The sequence below is a fragment of the Natator depressus genome, chromosome 3 (genome assembly GCF_965152275.1).
Source record: "Natator depressus isolate rNatDep1 chromosome 3, rNatDep2.hap1, whole genome shotgun sequence".
Lineage (NCBI taxonomy): Eukaryota > Metazoa > Chordata > Testudines > Cheloniidae > Natator > Natator depressus.
The window spans coordinates 135455341-135470786 of NC_134236.1; the positions used below are offsets into that span (position 1 = coordinate 135455341).

General features: G+C 38.6%; 1 protein-coding gene across 1 annotated transcript in view; it reads left to right on the plus strand.

Annotated features, from left to right (window-relative positions):
* RYR2 (ryanodine receptor 2) overlaps window positions 1-15446 on the plus strand; it is a 698126-nt gene that overhangs the window by 158308 nt on the left and 524372 nt on the right. The window contains exon 2 of the mRNA XM_074948896.1: window positions 11758-11877. Within this exon, the coding sequence (XP_074804997.1) occupies window positions 11758-11877 (120 nt within the window). The remainder of the gene's footprint in view (window positions 1-11757; window positions 11878-15446) is intronic.

Below are 15446 nucleotides of genomic sequence, written 5' to 3' on the forward strand. Positions count from 1 at the left end.
CAACCTGGCTGGAAATTGAATCGTTCACATGCCTAGGAGAATTATTCATGTATGGCTGTCGTGACCTTTCCATATGTAATCTTTTTGTTAATTTCTGGAGGAGGGAATGGACTGCATGTCAAAGTTAGTAACAGGAAATTGAGGAAACCAGCCAAAGAAACTTTCCAAAGGAACTAGAGTCCAAGAAGGAAATGTTTCAGAGTAACAGCCGTGTTAGTCTGTATTCGCAAAAAGAAAAGGAGTACTTGTGGCACCTTAGAGACTAACCAATTTATTTGAGCATATTTGAGCATAAGAAGGAAATGGTCATCAAAGGTACAGTGGCTTTCTCATAGCAAGGAGAAGGCCTCTGATGAGAAATGGATGAACTGGAGCAGTTCATTTCATTAAATAAGGCAGTTTCAGATTGAAAGAAGGATAAATATATTGACAGTGCAGTACAGTGCTGAAAACAGATGGACACTAGAATGAGACTTGGTTTACAGTTACATTTTTTTATATTGGCATAAAACCCCACATCCCTGTCCGACATAGCTATGCCAACAAAACCCCAGTGTAGCTGCAGCTATGCCAACAGAGTGCTTCTGTTGACCTAGCTAATGTCGTTCTGCGTGGTAGTGTTCCCACACTGGCAGAAAAATGCCTTCAGTCGGTTTAAATGAGTCTCCATGAGATGGCTACGCTGGCATAGGTTCTGAAGTGTAGACAGAGCTCTTATCTTTAATTTCACTCTAAGAAATGAGAGCATGCACACAACAGTGAATGAGTGTCTCAGAGGGAAAGGTTTATTTAAGGGATTTAAAAACTGTTCTAGTTGTTTGCATTCAAAATAATCCCAGTTTTTAATCTAAAGGACTGGTCTCCATAGTAACATTATTTATTTCCTAACATACAGCTGAATATCTACACAGAAACTTTCCAACAAGCTTTATTATAGAAGTAGAATAGCAACCATTGCTAATACCTGATCCTCTGGTTTCAGTCTGACAGTACTTCAGTGGAGGGGGAGCAAGACTTGTTGCTTGTCTACACACTGGGAAAATATGTTCTATGGGGATATGATTTCTAAACGGCATTAACATGTTGTGTATTGGTCCATGTACCCGCTGCTGGTGCACACTAGTGTGCTTTAAAGTAGTACTGTTTCACCCAGCACTGTGTTCATGGGCCCCAGCAGGGTCTACATGAGCTATTGATTTCTGGTGCACACTAACATGTGCATTACACGCCTGTGCAGCACATTATCCTACCAGGTAGATAAGCCCTTAGGCTAGTGTGTCAAATTAATTCCTCATATAAATAACCGAGTTCTCCACTGAAGTCTTGAGCAGAGTTACACTAGTGGTGAATTTGACCCAGTGTGTTTTGAGAAGGGCTGTTCAGTAGCTGAAATCAATCCTGCAGCTGGTTTCATGTATAAATTGATAAATATATTTTATAGAAAATATATTCCACCACATCTGTCAACAAAGTTAGATAATAGGGTTGCCATTGTTAACAATGATTGTAGACAGATATAATAATTGTCATTAGAAACTGACAACTGAACTTGACGTTTTCAAGCTTGAGGGCCACAAAGATAGTGGAAAAGTAATAACATTTTAATTTGGGATGACTCATTTATCATTTCCAAGAATATTTATATTAGGAATCCATCAAGAACTTGCACACACAAGCTCATTGTATCCTGAAACCAAATCTGAGATTGATTCATATTGACTCAATATGATAGTCTATGGAGGAAACTGTATAAGATGACTATAGTCATATGCAGAAATCTGTTTTCAGTTTGCCATGCACCATTAGTGTCACTAGAGAATTGTAGATTTGTAAGAATCCACAATTGAAGGTTATAGTGGTGATTGAAGAGCAATGCTGTCAGTTTTAACTCAGTGATACAAGGTGGGTTAGGTAATATCTTTTACTGGACCAGCTTCTGTTGGTGAGAGAGACAAGCTTTTGAGCTTACACAGAGCTTTTCTTCAGATCTGGGAAACATACTCTAATTGTCACAGCTAAATACAAGGTGGAACAGATTGTTTAGCATAAATAGTTAAACCATATTTCAAGGGACCATTCAGGTGAACTGGCCCATTAACATTCCTCTGGGGAAAAGAAAGGGCAGGGGGACGCAGCTGTGGTGGCAGCATTAGTGGGTTATAGATTGTTGTAATAAGCCATAAATCCAGTGTGCCTATGCAATCCATGATTTTTAGAGTCTAGCAAAGTTATGAACTTAAGCTCCCAGGCTTGTCTTTTTGAAAGCACTGTGGAGGTTTTCTTTGAGGATGAGTATTGATAGGTCAGATACAGTGATTGTGTTGTGAAAAGTGTTCTCCCACAGCTGATGTGGTGTGTTAGGGTTTTTTTTTTAATCATTTCCTTATATGAGTTCATTCAAGAGCATAGTGATTGGTTTCATCCACATAGTTGTTGGCGTGTCGAGTGCATTTGATGAGGTATACCACCTGTTGTGGTGAGCATGTCAGACCCATGGATCTGGAAAGATGTGTTTGTGGGGAGCACTGATCATTTGTAGCAGTGGAGAGAAGTCTGCAGGTTTTGCATCTGGTCTGGCAGAAAATCTGGGTTCTTTTCTTGCTTCTGCCACAGACTTCCTTTGCCTTCTTTGCAAGTCACTTAATCTTTTCATGGAATAATACCTACCTCCCCTGGGTGGTGTTAGGCTAACTCAATATTTGTAAAGCATAAATTATTCTAAAATTTTGTTAGGCAGAAAACAAGTGTGCAGTTGTCTTGATTTCTGTTGTAATACCTTAATTTAAAACAAATGTGTGAACTCCTTCGTCATTCATTGCACACTGTCTAGCTGCAGAATGATACACAGTTCTGCAGAAATAATGGTATGTGATTAAAAGTTGCACTGTGGGCGTGATTCTCTGCCTATTGAAATCAATGGAAAGATTCCATTGACTACAGTACTAACTGGATCAAGCCCTGTATGCATAAATATGAAGGGGCAGAACTAAATCAGCATGTGCAGCCATAACTTTTGACATTTTCAGGCATTAGGTGCTTAATTTTGCAGATTTAACAGTCTCCAAGTATTTTATATGGTATTTTCAGAATAAAGTAGTACTATGATGGAACATGAGCAAGACCATAGTTAAAGTTGCATCAGATTTTTCATTTTGATGGGGTTTGTATTGGATAAGATGATTACCACATCAGCATGTCATAATTACATCAAACCACTTCTTAAATCTTCAAAGAAGTAATATTGCATGTTTATTTACTATATCCTCCTTGCGGCTATTAAATCCTGTAAAATATTGAAGCATCTGGAAAAGTAGTAGTCACGTTTTTCAGATATTTTATTCAATGTACTGCTATATATATTTCCTGTAAATAACTGTTTACTTGCAACAAATTTCTAGATTATCTATCATCAACTTTTCATGCAAAAACCTCAGTAGTAGTAGAAGCTACAGTATTGTTTCTCTTGCATAGTTAAAGCAACAAACTTGGAGCTAATAATCAGAAGGAGTTGGACATATGGAAGAAAAGTTTATATTACATTTTATAGAAGCAGAATAAATCCTCAGAGGGATTGTAATTTATACAGTATAACATTATTTCCCTTATCTATCTTTTCCAGGGTAACTTTGTATAGGAAGAAACAATTGGATACCCTTCATTTTTATCTTAACTGAACTATTCTGATGAACAAATGGAATAGTCATTAGGCACTCTGAAAATAGGTATTAATCAATGATGTTGGGTTTTCACATTTGAAATGTAGCTACTTTAATCTGACATGCATGTAATTTAAAGGATTTTCAGGAAATGTCATATGCAGTGTATATGACATGCATTTTTTTCTCTCTCTCTCTCCCTCATCCTACCAATTCAATAGTTAGCTGTTCTCTTTCAGTTAAAAGGGTTCAGACTGAAAATAATCTGCAAAAGAGGAAGCGTGGCAATAACTATTGCTTTGAGCCCAATCAAGTGTCCTGGGTTTGAAGTTTTTCAGTGGTTAGATGCTTGTGAGACTCAGATTCTACTAAAGATATTCTTATTTTAAAGCAGACTTGCAAACAGACTGTGTGATGTTTTAATCAACTCTCTCCATTAGGCCGTAGCACAGAGAAGGACAAAAATGATGGAAAGAAGATTGTACAGATGAGTAGTAGAATTGAGGTGGGTGGGCAAGTAGCATGCAGGAAGGAGAAAGACTGACAGAGAGAAAGGGAGGGTGCAATAATAGAGAGAGCTAGTTAATTCCAAAGAAAATAGTTGGGACAAGAAACATTGGCTTAGCAAGGAAATTTATTAACCATAGGCCAGGCCTAAACTAAAAAAATTAAGTCAACCCAGCTGCACAACTTGGGGGTTTGGAAAAACAGCTGCATTTCACTTAAGAGCAGACTGCATTTTACTTGTGTAGTGAACACTTCCTACACATTCCTTCCTTCTCAGGAGGTTGATGTGAAGCTTAATTAATGTATGGAAAATGCTTTGAGATCCATGGGTGAAATGTGCTATTCAAGTGCATATTATTTTAAAATCTGAGACACATCTGGATGGATCACTGACGCTGTTTCAATGCCAAATGATCGACACTGTATTTGGTAAGCTCTGTAGAGTCTAGCCACTATGAAATGAATGTCAGTCCATGAATGATGAGAAAGGCAAAGGGCATGGTTGATAAACATTTTGAAAAGTATAATGCTTAAAGTTCAATGCAGAATTAAAAATGAGACAGGATTGTTCAAAAACTATTATCAGACAGTGTGTCAGAAATACACGGAATGCAAATGTCCTGGTCCCTCCCCCACCGCTGATGGAGCATTTATGAAAGGTGATAGAGGGGCTGGTGGGGTATGTGTGTAGACTAAGCCTATTTGAACAATGATCTGTGGGAATTCAGTCAGCCAGCTGTAATCCTTTAAATAGTTGTAATATACTGAAGAGGTTAAGGATTAGTCAAGTCCAGGGCTTAAATTCTTAGAGTATTTCCTGGAACCACCCCGTGCCCCCAACATGCTATAAAAACTCCAGGGGTTTGAAAATAATTACCAGAGTTCCGCTCTGGACAGCTCAAGGACTGGGCAAGTCTGACTACTCACATAGTGTTACTTTTCATGGCCTTAAAGGGGCAAAACCAAAATAGTATGATTATTTCAAAGAAATCATTCATGCTCAGCTGTGACTTAAAAATGATCAATAAGAGAAATGATCTGATGATAAAAGATAGCATGCCAACACTTTAAAATCTGCCATCAGCCACCCTTTACACAAAATGCGTGCCACTCATTCAAGTAATCAGGAGAGACTAGGTTGGAGAACAGAGATTATCTGAGCGCTGCAGAAGAAATAAAGATCTATTATAGGCCTATGCTAGCTGTCTGTGGATATTTGCTACCCACAGAAAACAGTTTCTTCTCTTAACCTGGCCCTCTGGTGTGTCTCTTTGGGCATGTAGTTTGCCATGTCTTGTGCTGTGAACTGGCAACCTTTTCTTTTTAGGACTCTTTTTTAAATAGTGTTGTATGGATACTGGGTTTTTTTCTCTGCTGAATCATTTAGTTGCCGGTATAGTTCCACCAAGTAGAAACGTTTTATTAAATAATTAAGTAGCTTATAATGAACAGCTATATTGCATATTAAGATCCTACTAGTGATGACCCATGGCTTTACTGCTCTGGTTTGGTTTATAGTAAATATGTGTGTGGTATGCTGGGAGATTTGTGTTGAGTTGTGGTATGGGGTAGTTCTGGGAGACGTGTGGTGAGTTATGTAGGTGGTTAATGAAGGGTGTATGCTGCAGTGAGGGATTCCTGTGTGTGCTGGTTGTGTTTTGTGTCTGGAGTTTTTGTGTGTTTTGTGCAAGTGGGGAAGGAAGGTGGGCTGTGTTGATTTGTGTGTGCTGGGGCTGGTTGGGTTTTATGTTGTCTGGAGTTGTGCTGAGAGATTTATGCAGGTGGTGAGTGAGGAGGGTGTGCTATGGAGAGGGTCTCTCTGTGTTTGTAGTTGTCTGTGCTGATTGTTGTGTGGGGTTGGTTTTTGAAGAACCGTGGCAGTTGGGCAAAGATAGACACCGTCTCTACAGTCTTCCTCTACAGTCAATGAAAGTGTTGCGTGCATATTAGCTGTAGCGTATGAGTGGTGATTGTGAGAGTCACCGTTGATATCACAATGGTCTAGGACCCTTGGCATGACATAGCTATGTCTTACTGAAGCTGTACATTGCATGGGTGTAATTCCTAGTCAAAATGGCTGAGAAATTAAAAATTGGATGGTAACAGACCACAAAACTCAGTGATGATTCAACACCGTGACATTCTGAATAGAGAGCTCTCAACCATGCTTGTAGCTGCTTCCCTTGCTTCTCAGTGACTCAGACATGTTAGACTTCAGGGTGACACACAGAGTGACACTACTGAAATCTTATTATTTAGATTACTTGTTGCTATTGGCTCAATAGTAGTCCTGGCTTTTTCAGAGTTGGATATTTAAACAAGAGTGACTTTGTGGGATACACAGTATCTATCCATTTTTCAAAAATGCAGCTTGAAGAATACAGCTTGAAGAAGGTTATCTTAAGGAACACACTCAAAAATGAGCAATCCAGTTATAGTCCAGAACAATGCAAGAAGTTATTGGAATGTCACACTGTTGGATAATCAGCTGTAGCATCCTCTCCATTCTCTTTGGGACTGTGTTGTTGTTTGCCATAATGCAAAGCAGGATATCTTTCCGTTGGCAGAGACATTATAATTTAATGATTTATTTAGATACTGGCTGACATTCGTGGTCTAGTCTGGATAAGTAGATTAGCCTGCAACCTTCTCATGACTCTAAAATGAGAACTTGTGGGTGGGTACTGCATTACCTTTAGCAGGGATACAAATTCTTTGAGCTTGGGAGGAAAGATGATTTGTGGTTAAGACTGTGATGAAGGATACTAGAGATTTGGATACAATTCCTATTATCCCACAGATACAGTGTGACCTGGGGTAGGTGATTCAATCTGTGTAAATCATTTCCCTTGCGTAAAATGGAGATAACAATACTTCCCAACATCACTGGGGGTATTGTGACCTTTAGGACAGATTCTCTCCAGGAGGAGAGAGGACGTGGGGCATTCAAATGACTGTGGACAACTTAGAGGGTGTACGAGGTATTTGGAATTATTGAATTCTTTAAATGTTTTTAAGGAGTTTTTGTCAACTACTGTTGACTGTACCAAAGGACTTTAAGCAGAAAATCAGGAGGGTAGGAGAGAAGTGATCAGGAGTAGGAATATCTAATAAAATGTGATTACCTAACTTTTAGAAGGATGCAATTATACCCATCTGAGACATAAAGTGCTTTTATCAATTTGAACCTGACAGGTGACTGACAGCTAAAATTGTGATGACAGAAAACCTCTCCAACATAATGGATGGGGTATAAAAGTGCTCAGAAGGTTAAAGAAGGAATGGAACCAGTTTGGGAAACTTCCTAATTAAAGATTTAAGAATATTTGAAAAGTACATTAAGTGCCCATTAAATAGTAAGGATAAGGCATACTTCAGTCCTCCTTACATGAGGGCTGAGAGGAAATTAGAAATAGGTCTCATTGTCCAGTCAGGGTTTGGGGGGCACAATCCAGTGTGGAGGTGTCTCCACTTGTTCGGCAACCCTGGATGCCTTACAATGCCTTGCTACTGTAGCTCCCAGCCTGGGATGCACACAATTAGCAAGAAGTTTGCAGGTCATACCCTGAGGCTGTGTTTACCCAGCAAAGAAAAACCTCATGGTTGGCCTGTGCCAGCTGACTCTGGCTTGTGGGGATGGGGCTGTTTCATTGCTGTGCAGCCTTCTGGACTAAGGCTGGAGCCTGAGTTCTGGGACCTTCCCACCCTGCAGGGTCCTGGACTCCAGTCTGAGCTTAGAAGCCTACACGTCAGTGAAAAGCCATGCAGTCCAAGTCCTGTGAGCCTGAGCTGACTGACCGGCGTGGGCCAGCTGTAAGTTTTTCTTTGCTGTGTAGACACACCCTGAGTGTCTGTGTGCTTAGACAGCCCTGGTTCAGCAGCTCTGGCCCCAGCAGCCTGTCTACATCCCCACAGCCCCATTCTGGCTCCCACCAGCCTTGGTTACAACCAATAAGCAGGGGTGCTGGAACTAAGGGTTCTGGGGGTGCTGCCACACTGCTTGACTTGAAGTGGTTTCCATCATATACAGGGTTTAGTTTTCTTCAGTGGCTCTTAGCACCCCCACTACACAAATTGTTCCAATGCCATTGCCAATAAGATGAATCCAACACACTCCCAGTCCCAGATTTCTCCATAACTGTGTGCCCTGAAGTGTCCAGCTCAGAGAAATATTTGTTGCTCCTGTAAAGAGACATTCACATCACACTTTTTAACTCAACTGGGGTAAACACAGTTTCAAACACAGAACTGGTCTGTTTATAGTAAAATAAACCTATGTCCTGTTGTTAATAGGTTTGTTTAAGTGATACCAAGTAAAAGGAATAAACTTAGAAAGGGTTACAAGCAAACAAAAGTGAAAACCTGCATCTAAAAGTCTAAAACTTAATTTACCAACATGTAGGCTTTGTTCAAGATAGTTTCTCTTTCCAGCCACGGCTAACTTTCCATCTGTCAGGACTTTCCACAAAAGTACAAGGTGCTGGCGTCTGTCACTTTGCATTAATTGCTTGCACCTACATTACACAATTGTATTAATAATCAGTGAGTTATGAGCTTTTCAATGACATGGCACCTTTTAGATACAGGTTATAACAATAGTGAGTTGGGGTACACTGGGCTGGTCATGCAAGCTGAAACTTATTGCTAGATATCAGGGTAGTGCCCAATCCTTCTGCCCTGGGTCTGTTCTGAATGTCACAAGGTCTTTTTGTAGGGACTTCATAACAACTACAATTAAGGAAATGCTATATTTTAACAGCTATGGTTATAGGAATATGTTAATGGGAGAACATACCCTGATCTATAAATAGGTGTGAAAAATGCACTGATACTCAGAAAATGGTCTACTTAAAGTTCTAAAGTCTATAGAAAAAGAATGGGATTTTTTTTCTGAGTCCAATTCTGCAGTGCAGTGATAGTGCAAATATGTCAGATTCCTCTAAACATACAGCCAACAAAAGAAGATTGAATTCAGGGTATTACTGTTTAGACGCTTCTCTAGTGGCATGCACAAGAATGAAAATTAACTCAACTGAGCATTATAATTAACTAAATCTGACTCTGATTTACTCTGACAAAGACATCGAGTGTTTTGGACAATATGGATATGTGAGTTCCATCAAGCCCAAGCTGCTAACTAAAATGAGAGGCTCAACCACTCCATGATTGTACAGCATGTATTTCAAATTTATACATATCTGTGTACATTGCAAAACATGTCTGATTCACATTCTAGTCAGTGAAAATCTCATGGTAACCTATTAAGTCATAGGAAGTACATTTGGAAGGAGCTATTCAAACTTTTATTTATTTATTTTATTTTTATCTTATTTTTAAGATAGCATACTTTTGTTTTTGAGCTACAAATTTAAGGGCAACGGGCCGTATGTTCCACTGCACAAGATAGCAAAATCAGAGAAAATCTGTATAAAATGGGTTAAGGGAGTGTGTGGTGGGGTGAGTCAGCTACACTGTATGCTTTCTCCTACCTTGTAACTATCAGCATCTCCTCCACACCAACATGTATTCTGGGCTGTATACCAGTAATGGGGGCATGGCCAGGTGGAAGTAGCAGTAGTCTGGAAATGTGGTGCTGCGTGTCAGGGAACTGCATTTCTGAAGCCAAAGAACCTTTTTAGTTATTGCTGCTTTAAGCAAATAATAATGATGATAGATGGCGTGCAAATGCAACACTTTTTTCATACTCCAAGCGCTATGCAAAGGTGGATTGTCATTGCTAGCTCCGTTATACAGAGTGGTACAGAGATTCAGAGAGAGTAAATTATTTGCACAAAGAAAGATCACGAATCAAGGAGAGAGCTGGGAAGAGAACTTGCACTTCCTCACTTCCCTGCCTCTGGTGTAGCCACAAGGCTACACTGCCACTCTGCTTTGCACACCCTATTGGCAGGGTCATTGCAGGCAGTGGGGTGAACCAATGGCAACTGGTAACGGTGGTTGCTTTTCTAGTGGGGTTTGGATTGGTTAGGGGAAGGGAACAGGAAAAGGTTCTATGAATGTGTTCTGTGGAGAAAGAGAGGACTTAAGTTTCCAGACTGGTAACAGCAAAAATTAACATTCAAGTTTTTATTTTAATATTATAAAACTAAGGCTTTATTAGAAATGAATTTTTTGCCTCTCAATGAACAAAGCAGCTCTGAAGTACTGAAAGTTGGTGTACAAGAGGCCCATGTGGATAGATACAGGGTATAAGAAGAGTTCACCCAGAGGAGAGGTACTAGTTTCTAGATACTGGATCGCCCAGCTCTTTTATGTGTGAAGTTAATGTACTGCTGTACTGAGACTTTATTTATTTTTGGGCAGTAATATATTTCAGCAAATTCTTGAATTTTCAGTGCCAAGCAGTCATGTAAAATGCATTAGTAACAGGTCCTGGAAATCTACAGACTGATGCTAAGGATGAAAAGTCCCTTGGTTCACATAGTATATACAACCTTCCTTTGCATAGGAGTAAAAAATGGTGAGCAGAGTAGATAAGAATTTTCATTTTTCCCACCCCAGTTCTGCTCTCCTTGTGAGTTCAATAGACATTTAAGTGACTCTTCCCCAGGTGTTATTACATGGTTACATTCAGGTATATTATATAGTTAACTAAAATTATCTTGTAAGCAGCACATGTCTAGCTACAAAGAGCCATTGTAGTAAGTAAAGAGATTCTTGGGTCAATAAAATATTTCACAGAAGTGATTGAGATGCATAGCGTTTCCTGGGAATTAACACTACTTAACTTTACCATACCCCATTATCTCCAGCAACTTGAAGCTCAATCATTTATCGTGAAAATGCTTGGTCTACATATGGGACATAGAAGAAATGTAGCAGCTTGTGTGTGTGTTTAATTAAGAACTGCACTGATGACCATAAAAATGAGTTTCATACTTACAGGTTCCTACCTGCTTCTGGTTGCATTGAGCAATCTACATTTTTGTTAGGTAATATTTTGTGCACCTGATGTTAAGTGCAACCTTTTCATAGTCACCTGAATGACATTTATTCTGGAAAAACTATCATTATTTGCTTCATAAGTCAGAGTCAGCAAAGTGTTTAGTGTTTATTACATTACATTAGTACATTATTTTTGTTGTGATGCATTTCTTAAAAAGAAGTGTGGTGTTAGAATATAAACACATTGTAGCAATGTTTTACTGCGGCATCTAAGGCCCCAAAACTGGAAAGGGAGCCATCTGAAAGACTTTGGGAACAGATTCCTTTGCAGGATTGGGGTCTAAATTAGGATCTGTAAAAGTCAAGGGCAACATTTCCTTTGACTACAGTAATAGTAGGATTAGGGGCCCCAATCATTGTTGTGTCTATACTTGAAACAAAAATCAATATTAATAGATGAGATGTTCAGTATAATTCAAAACAACATGCATCTTAGTGCATTATTGTGATGATTCCCTCTGAATCATCCAAATTTTCCCTTCCGGGAATGAAAGCTACCCTGGGATTCACTTCTACTGCTGTTTGTGGCCGATTACTTCTGATGTTTAGCTATGCCTTTGTAAATGCTTCCCAAAGTCCTATAGGATCGAAACCATAACCATGTTCAATTTTTGTCTGTTTTTTGTAGGATGATGAAGTGGTTCTGCAATGCACGGCAACCGTTCACAAGGAGCAACAGAAACTGTGCCTTGCGGCAGAAGGATTTGGCAACAGGCTCTGTTTTTTGGAATCCACTTCAAATTCTAAGGTATAGCAAGCTGTCTGAATGTAGTGCTATTTGTAATGCCATTAACAAGGGGGAAGCTTTCTTGTTGGTACAATATTGCTTGCTGTGACATATAGTAAACAAGTTATCTAAAGGCATGGGCAAGTCAAATAAATCTCCAGATACATAATGAAGGTTTTGATCCCTCATGACACTTGCAGGCTGAATCCTTTGTCACTTGCAGGCTGGATGACTGCAATATACTGGGGGGCTGGTCTTTGAAGCACATCTGGCAGAGGGAGCTCATCTTAGGATTTTGCTCCTTACTGCCAGTTCACTAGTGTGCTAATTTGGTGTGCTACAGAGCAAATTTAGTGCAGTGCAAAGATGCATTTCTTTAGTGTGGCATTGAGGCTGTTCCCAGAGGATATTTATCCCACCAGTGGGTATATGTGATAAAAGTAAGGGTTTATTTTGTGCTGTTTGCTTTGGGATAATTGTTTGTTTGAATCTCTCTAATGTGACAAGATACACAATCCTGGTGCAAATATCAAATAAATTGTATCCAACCTACGTAATGGTTTTCTATAATATAGTACATATAGTATGGTAATGATAAGATGATTTTTTTACAATGAAGGTTGCTGTTCAACAAATGAGTGTTCACACACTGAGATTCAGTTCTGCGTTCATAAACTTGGGTATCTCTCACTGAAATCAAAAAGCCATTTCTAAGGGAGGAAATTAGACAGCTGTTTGTGTTAACTGATATTTATTGATATTAAGTAACCACGTGTTTCTATTTTTATAAATATTTTTTTCTCCAGATCAGTTATAAATGTTTGGTGAGCGAATTAAATATATGAAAAGCATCTAGAAAGTAAGATCTCCAGAAGGGATCAGTATTGAGGTTGTTTAAAAAACAAACAAACCAAAACTTAGCCTACCAACTTCCATAGTATCACTTTATCATTAAATACATTATCTCTCATATGTTGCAGAGTAATGCTTTATTTTCCATGTCTCATCATTTTGACTGTATTATTCATCATCATAAAATTTTTATTAGAATGTTAATGATTCATTATAATAGCAATGATCTGGATGAATTCATTCATGCTGTTCCATTTTAAGTGAGTCTTTTTAATTATAAAAATACTTCAGGATAGAAGGAACTGCAGTATTAGCTGCCTCTAAGGCCAGAAAATCTAGTTTATTTAATGAGTGAATTATCATTCAATAATTTTGGATAGTAAACATCCAATCTCATATAAAATGTTACGACTGTGAAGAGAATGTATAAATTTCAAAGCAGTTCCAATTCTTCAATACCATCTTTTCCAGGTGCCTGATAAGTCACCATATACTCTGTTAGCTCTGTAAGAGTTGCGGGGGAAGGGGAGAAGACTAAAGGCCGTCGTTGTTTTTAATTTTTCAAAGGGTCACAAGTCTTAAAATGAGCCCATCTGAAGAAATGAAGCATTGAGAGAGCCAGAGAATTATGAGACCAGCAACACAAAGCTGACTGGAGAAAGAGAAAATGAGAGAGGCATTATGGGCAGGCAAAAACATTATCTCTACAATACTTAAGTATGTGGTGTTGTTTAGGCAAGAGCATTTAAAAGGGTTTTGTGGATATTGTAGACTGTCTCTTTGTTCTGTTTGTACAGCACCCAGCACAATGGGGTCCTGGTCCATGACTGGCGTCCCTAGACACTACAGTAATATAGATAATAATAATAACCTTTTGAGAGGCCAGACAAGGTAGATTATAAAAAAAAAATCAGTTAGAAGTCAGCTATCAGTAAATGTAAATCAGTCTTGCCAGATCTCATCTATAGGTGTGTAATAGTTCAAGTGAAAAATGTTTACAGCTACATTTTATTCTCAATCCAAGTCAGCACAGACATTTGTGTCCTTGAACAAATGTTGGGGAGTGTCCAGACTAGCCTTTGCCAATAAATTTGAAAACATGGTAATTCCCTCAATCAAATAACGTGAGGTAAACACCCTAGTCAAGACAAGCCCTCAGTTGCTCAAGGTTCACATTATTGTTACTCATGTCATACTCTAGTTCTCCAACAGCTCTTCAGAGTTTTACAGGAGACACACAAAAAAAACCTTAGGGTTGACAAGTCTTGCATTTTTACTCAACAAGCAAGGAGAAAATGGAAAAACTTCCAATCCTACTTTGTTGCTTCTTTGTGACACCTAAGGCACAAACCTATTTTTTTCTTTTGCAGGTGAATTGAATTTTAAGTAGCTTTCATGATGTTAGAGCTTGTAGAAATTTTTCTAAATTTTGGCAAAAAAAGTTCACTTTTTGGGGGTGAGGGGCATTTTTAACCAGCTCTATTCCTTGCGTGGAAAACCCAGACCTTAGTTAGGCTTTATAGAACTAAAGGGACATTTCATCCATTTCTGTAGCCAATAGGATCTGTTTCTTTGTTTTGAAGACCAGGTCATTATTTGTATATACAAATCTCACTGATATGGAAAAAATGTTATGCTTTCTAAAGTGAATCATTCTTCTTAAGATCTAAATGCATGGTACTGGAGTAGTCCTTTCCAATATTAGTCCTCCAAAAATATTTTTCATCCCACATGTGGAACTTGTTTCCCCTGTCCCAAACACAACCTTACAGTAGTCTGGAGTTCAGGATTGGGAATATGCAGCCCTCCACTATTGTTGGGTTTGAGTTTTGATATTTTGTGAACCACCAGGCCCAGAAATGGCAGCTTTGTCACTAGAGAGTTAAGAATCCCTCTTTTCTAATAGCATAAGGGATTTTTTCCTTCTTGCTGACAGACCTTAAATATCATGACGTTATAATAGTTGTTCCATAAATCATATATCTCTTTTTAGCGTTTTCTAAAATGTACTGTTTATAATTTTTCTATCCCTCTGAACCCTCTGCAATTTGGACTCATGGAACTAAGATATCCTGGCTTTATAAATAGTGAGGATATTTAAAAATAGTCTCAAAGATTTTAAAAAGCTACAAAAACATTCTAAAGTTAGGTTTCAGAGTAGCAGCCAAGTTAGTCTGTATCTGCAAAAAGAACAGGAGTACTTGTGGCACCTTAGAGACTAACAAATTTATTTGAGCATAAGCTTTTGTGATCTACAGCTCACTTCATCGGCTGCATGCAGCGGAAAATACAATAGGGAGATTTTATATACACAGAGAACATGAAACAATGGGTGTTACCACACACACTGTAACCAGAGTGATCACTTAAGGTGATCTATTACCAGCAGGACAGAGAAGAAGAAGAAGAAAAAACCCACAACCTTTAGTGATAATCAAGATGGGCCATTTCCAGCAGTTGACAAGAACGTGTGAGGAACAGTAGGGGAGAAAAATAAACATGGGGAAATAGTTTTACTTTGTGTAATGACACATCCACTCCCAGTCTTTTTATTCAAGCCTAATTTAATGGTGTCCAGTTTGCAAATTAATTCCAATTCAGCAGTCTCTCGTTGGAGTCTGTTTTTGAAGTCTTTTTGTTGTAATATTGTGACTTTTAGGTCTGTAATTGAGTGACCAGAGAGACTGAAGTGCTCAAAAAAATTTGTTATTCTAAAGTTAGGGTTTTTTTTTGTAAAA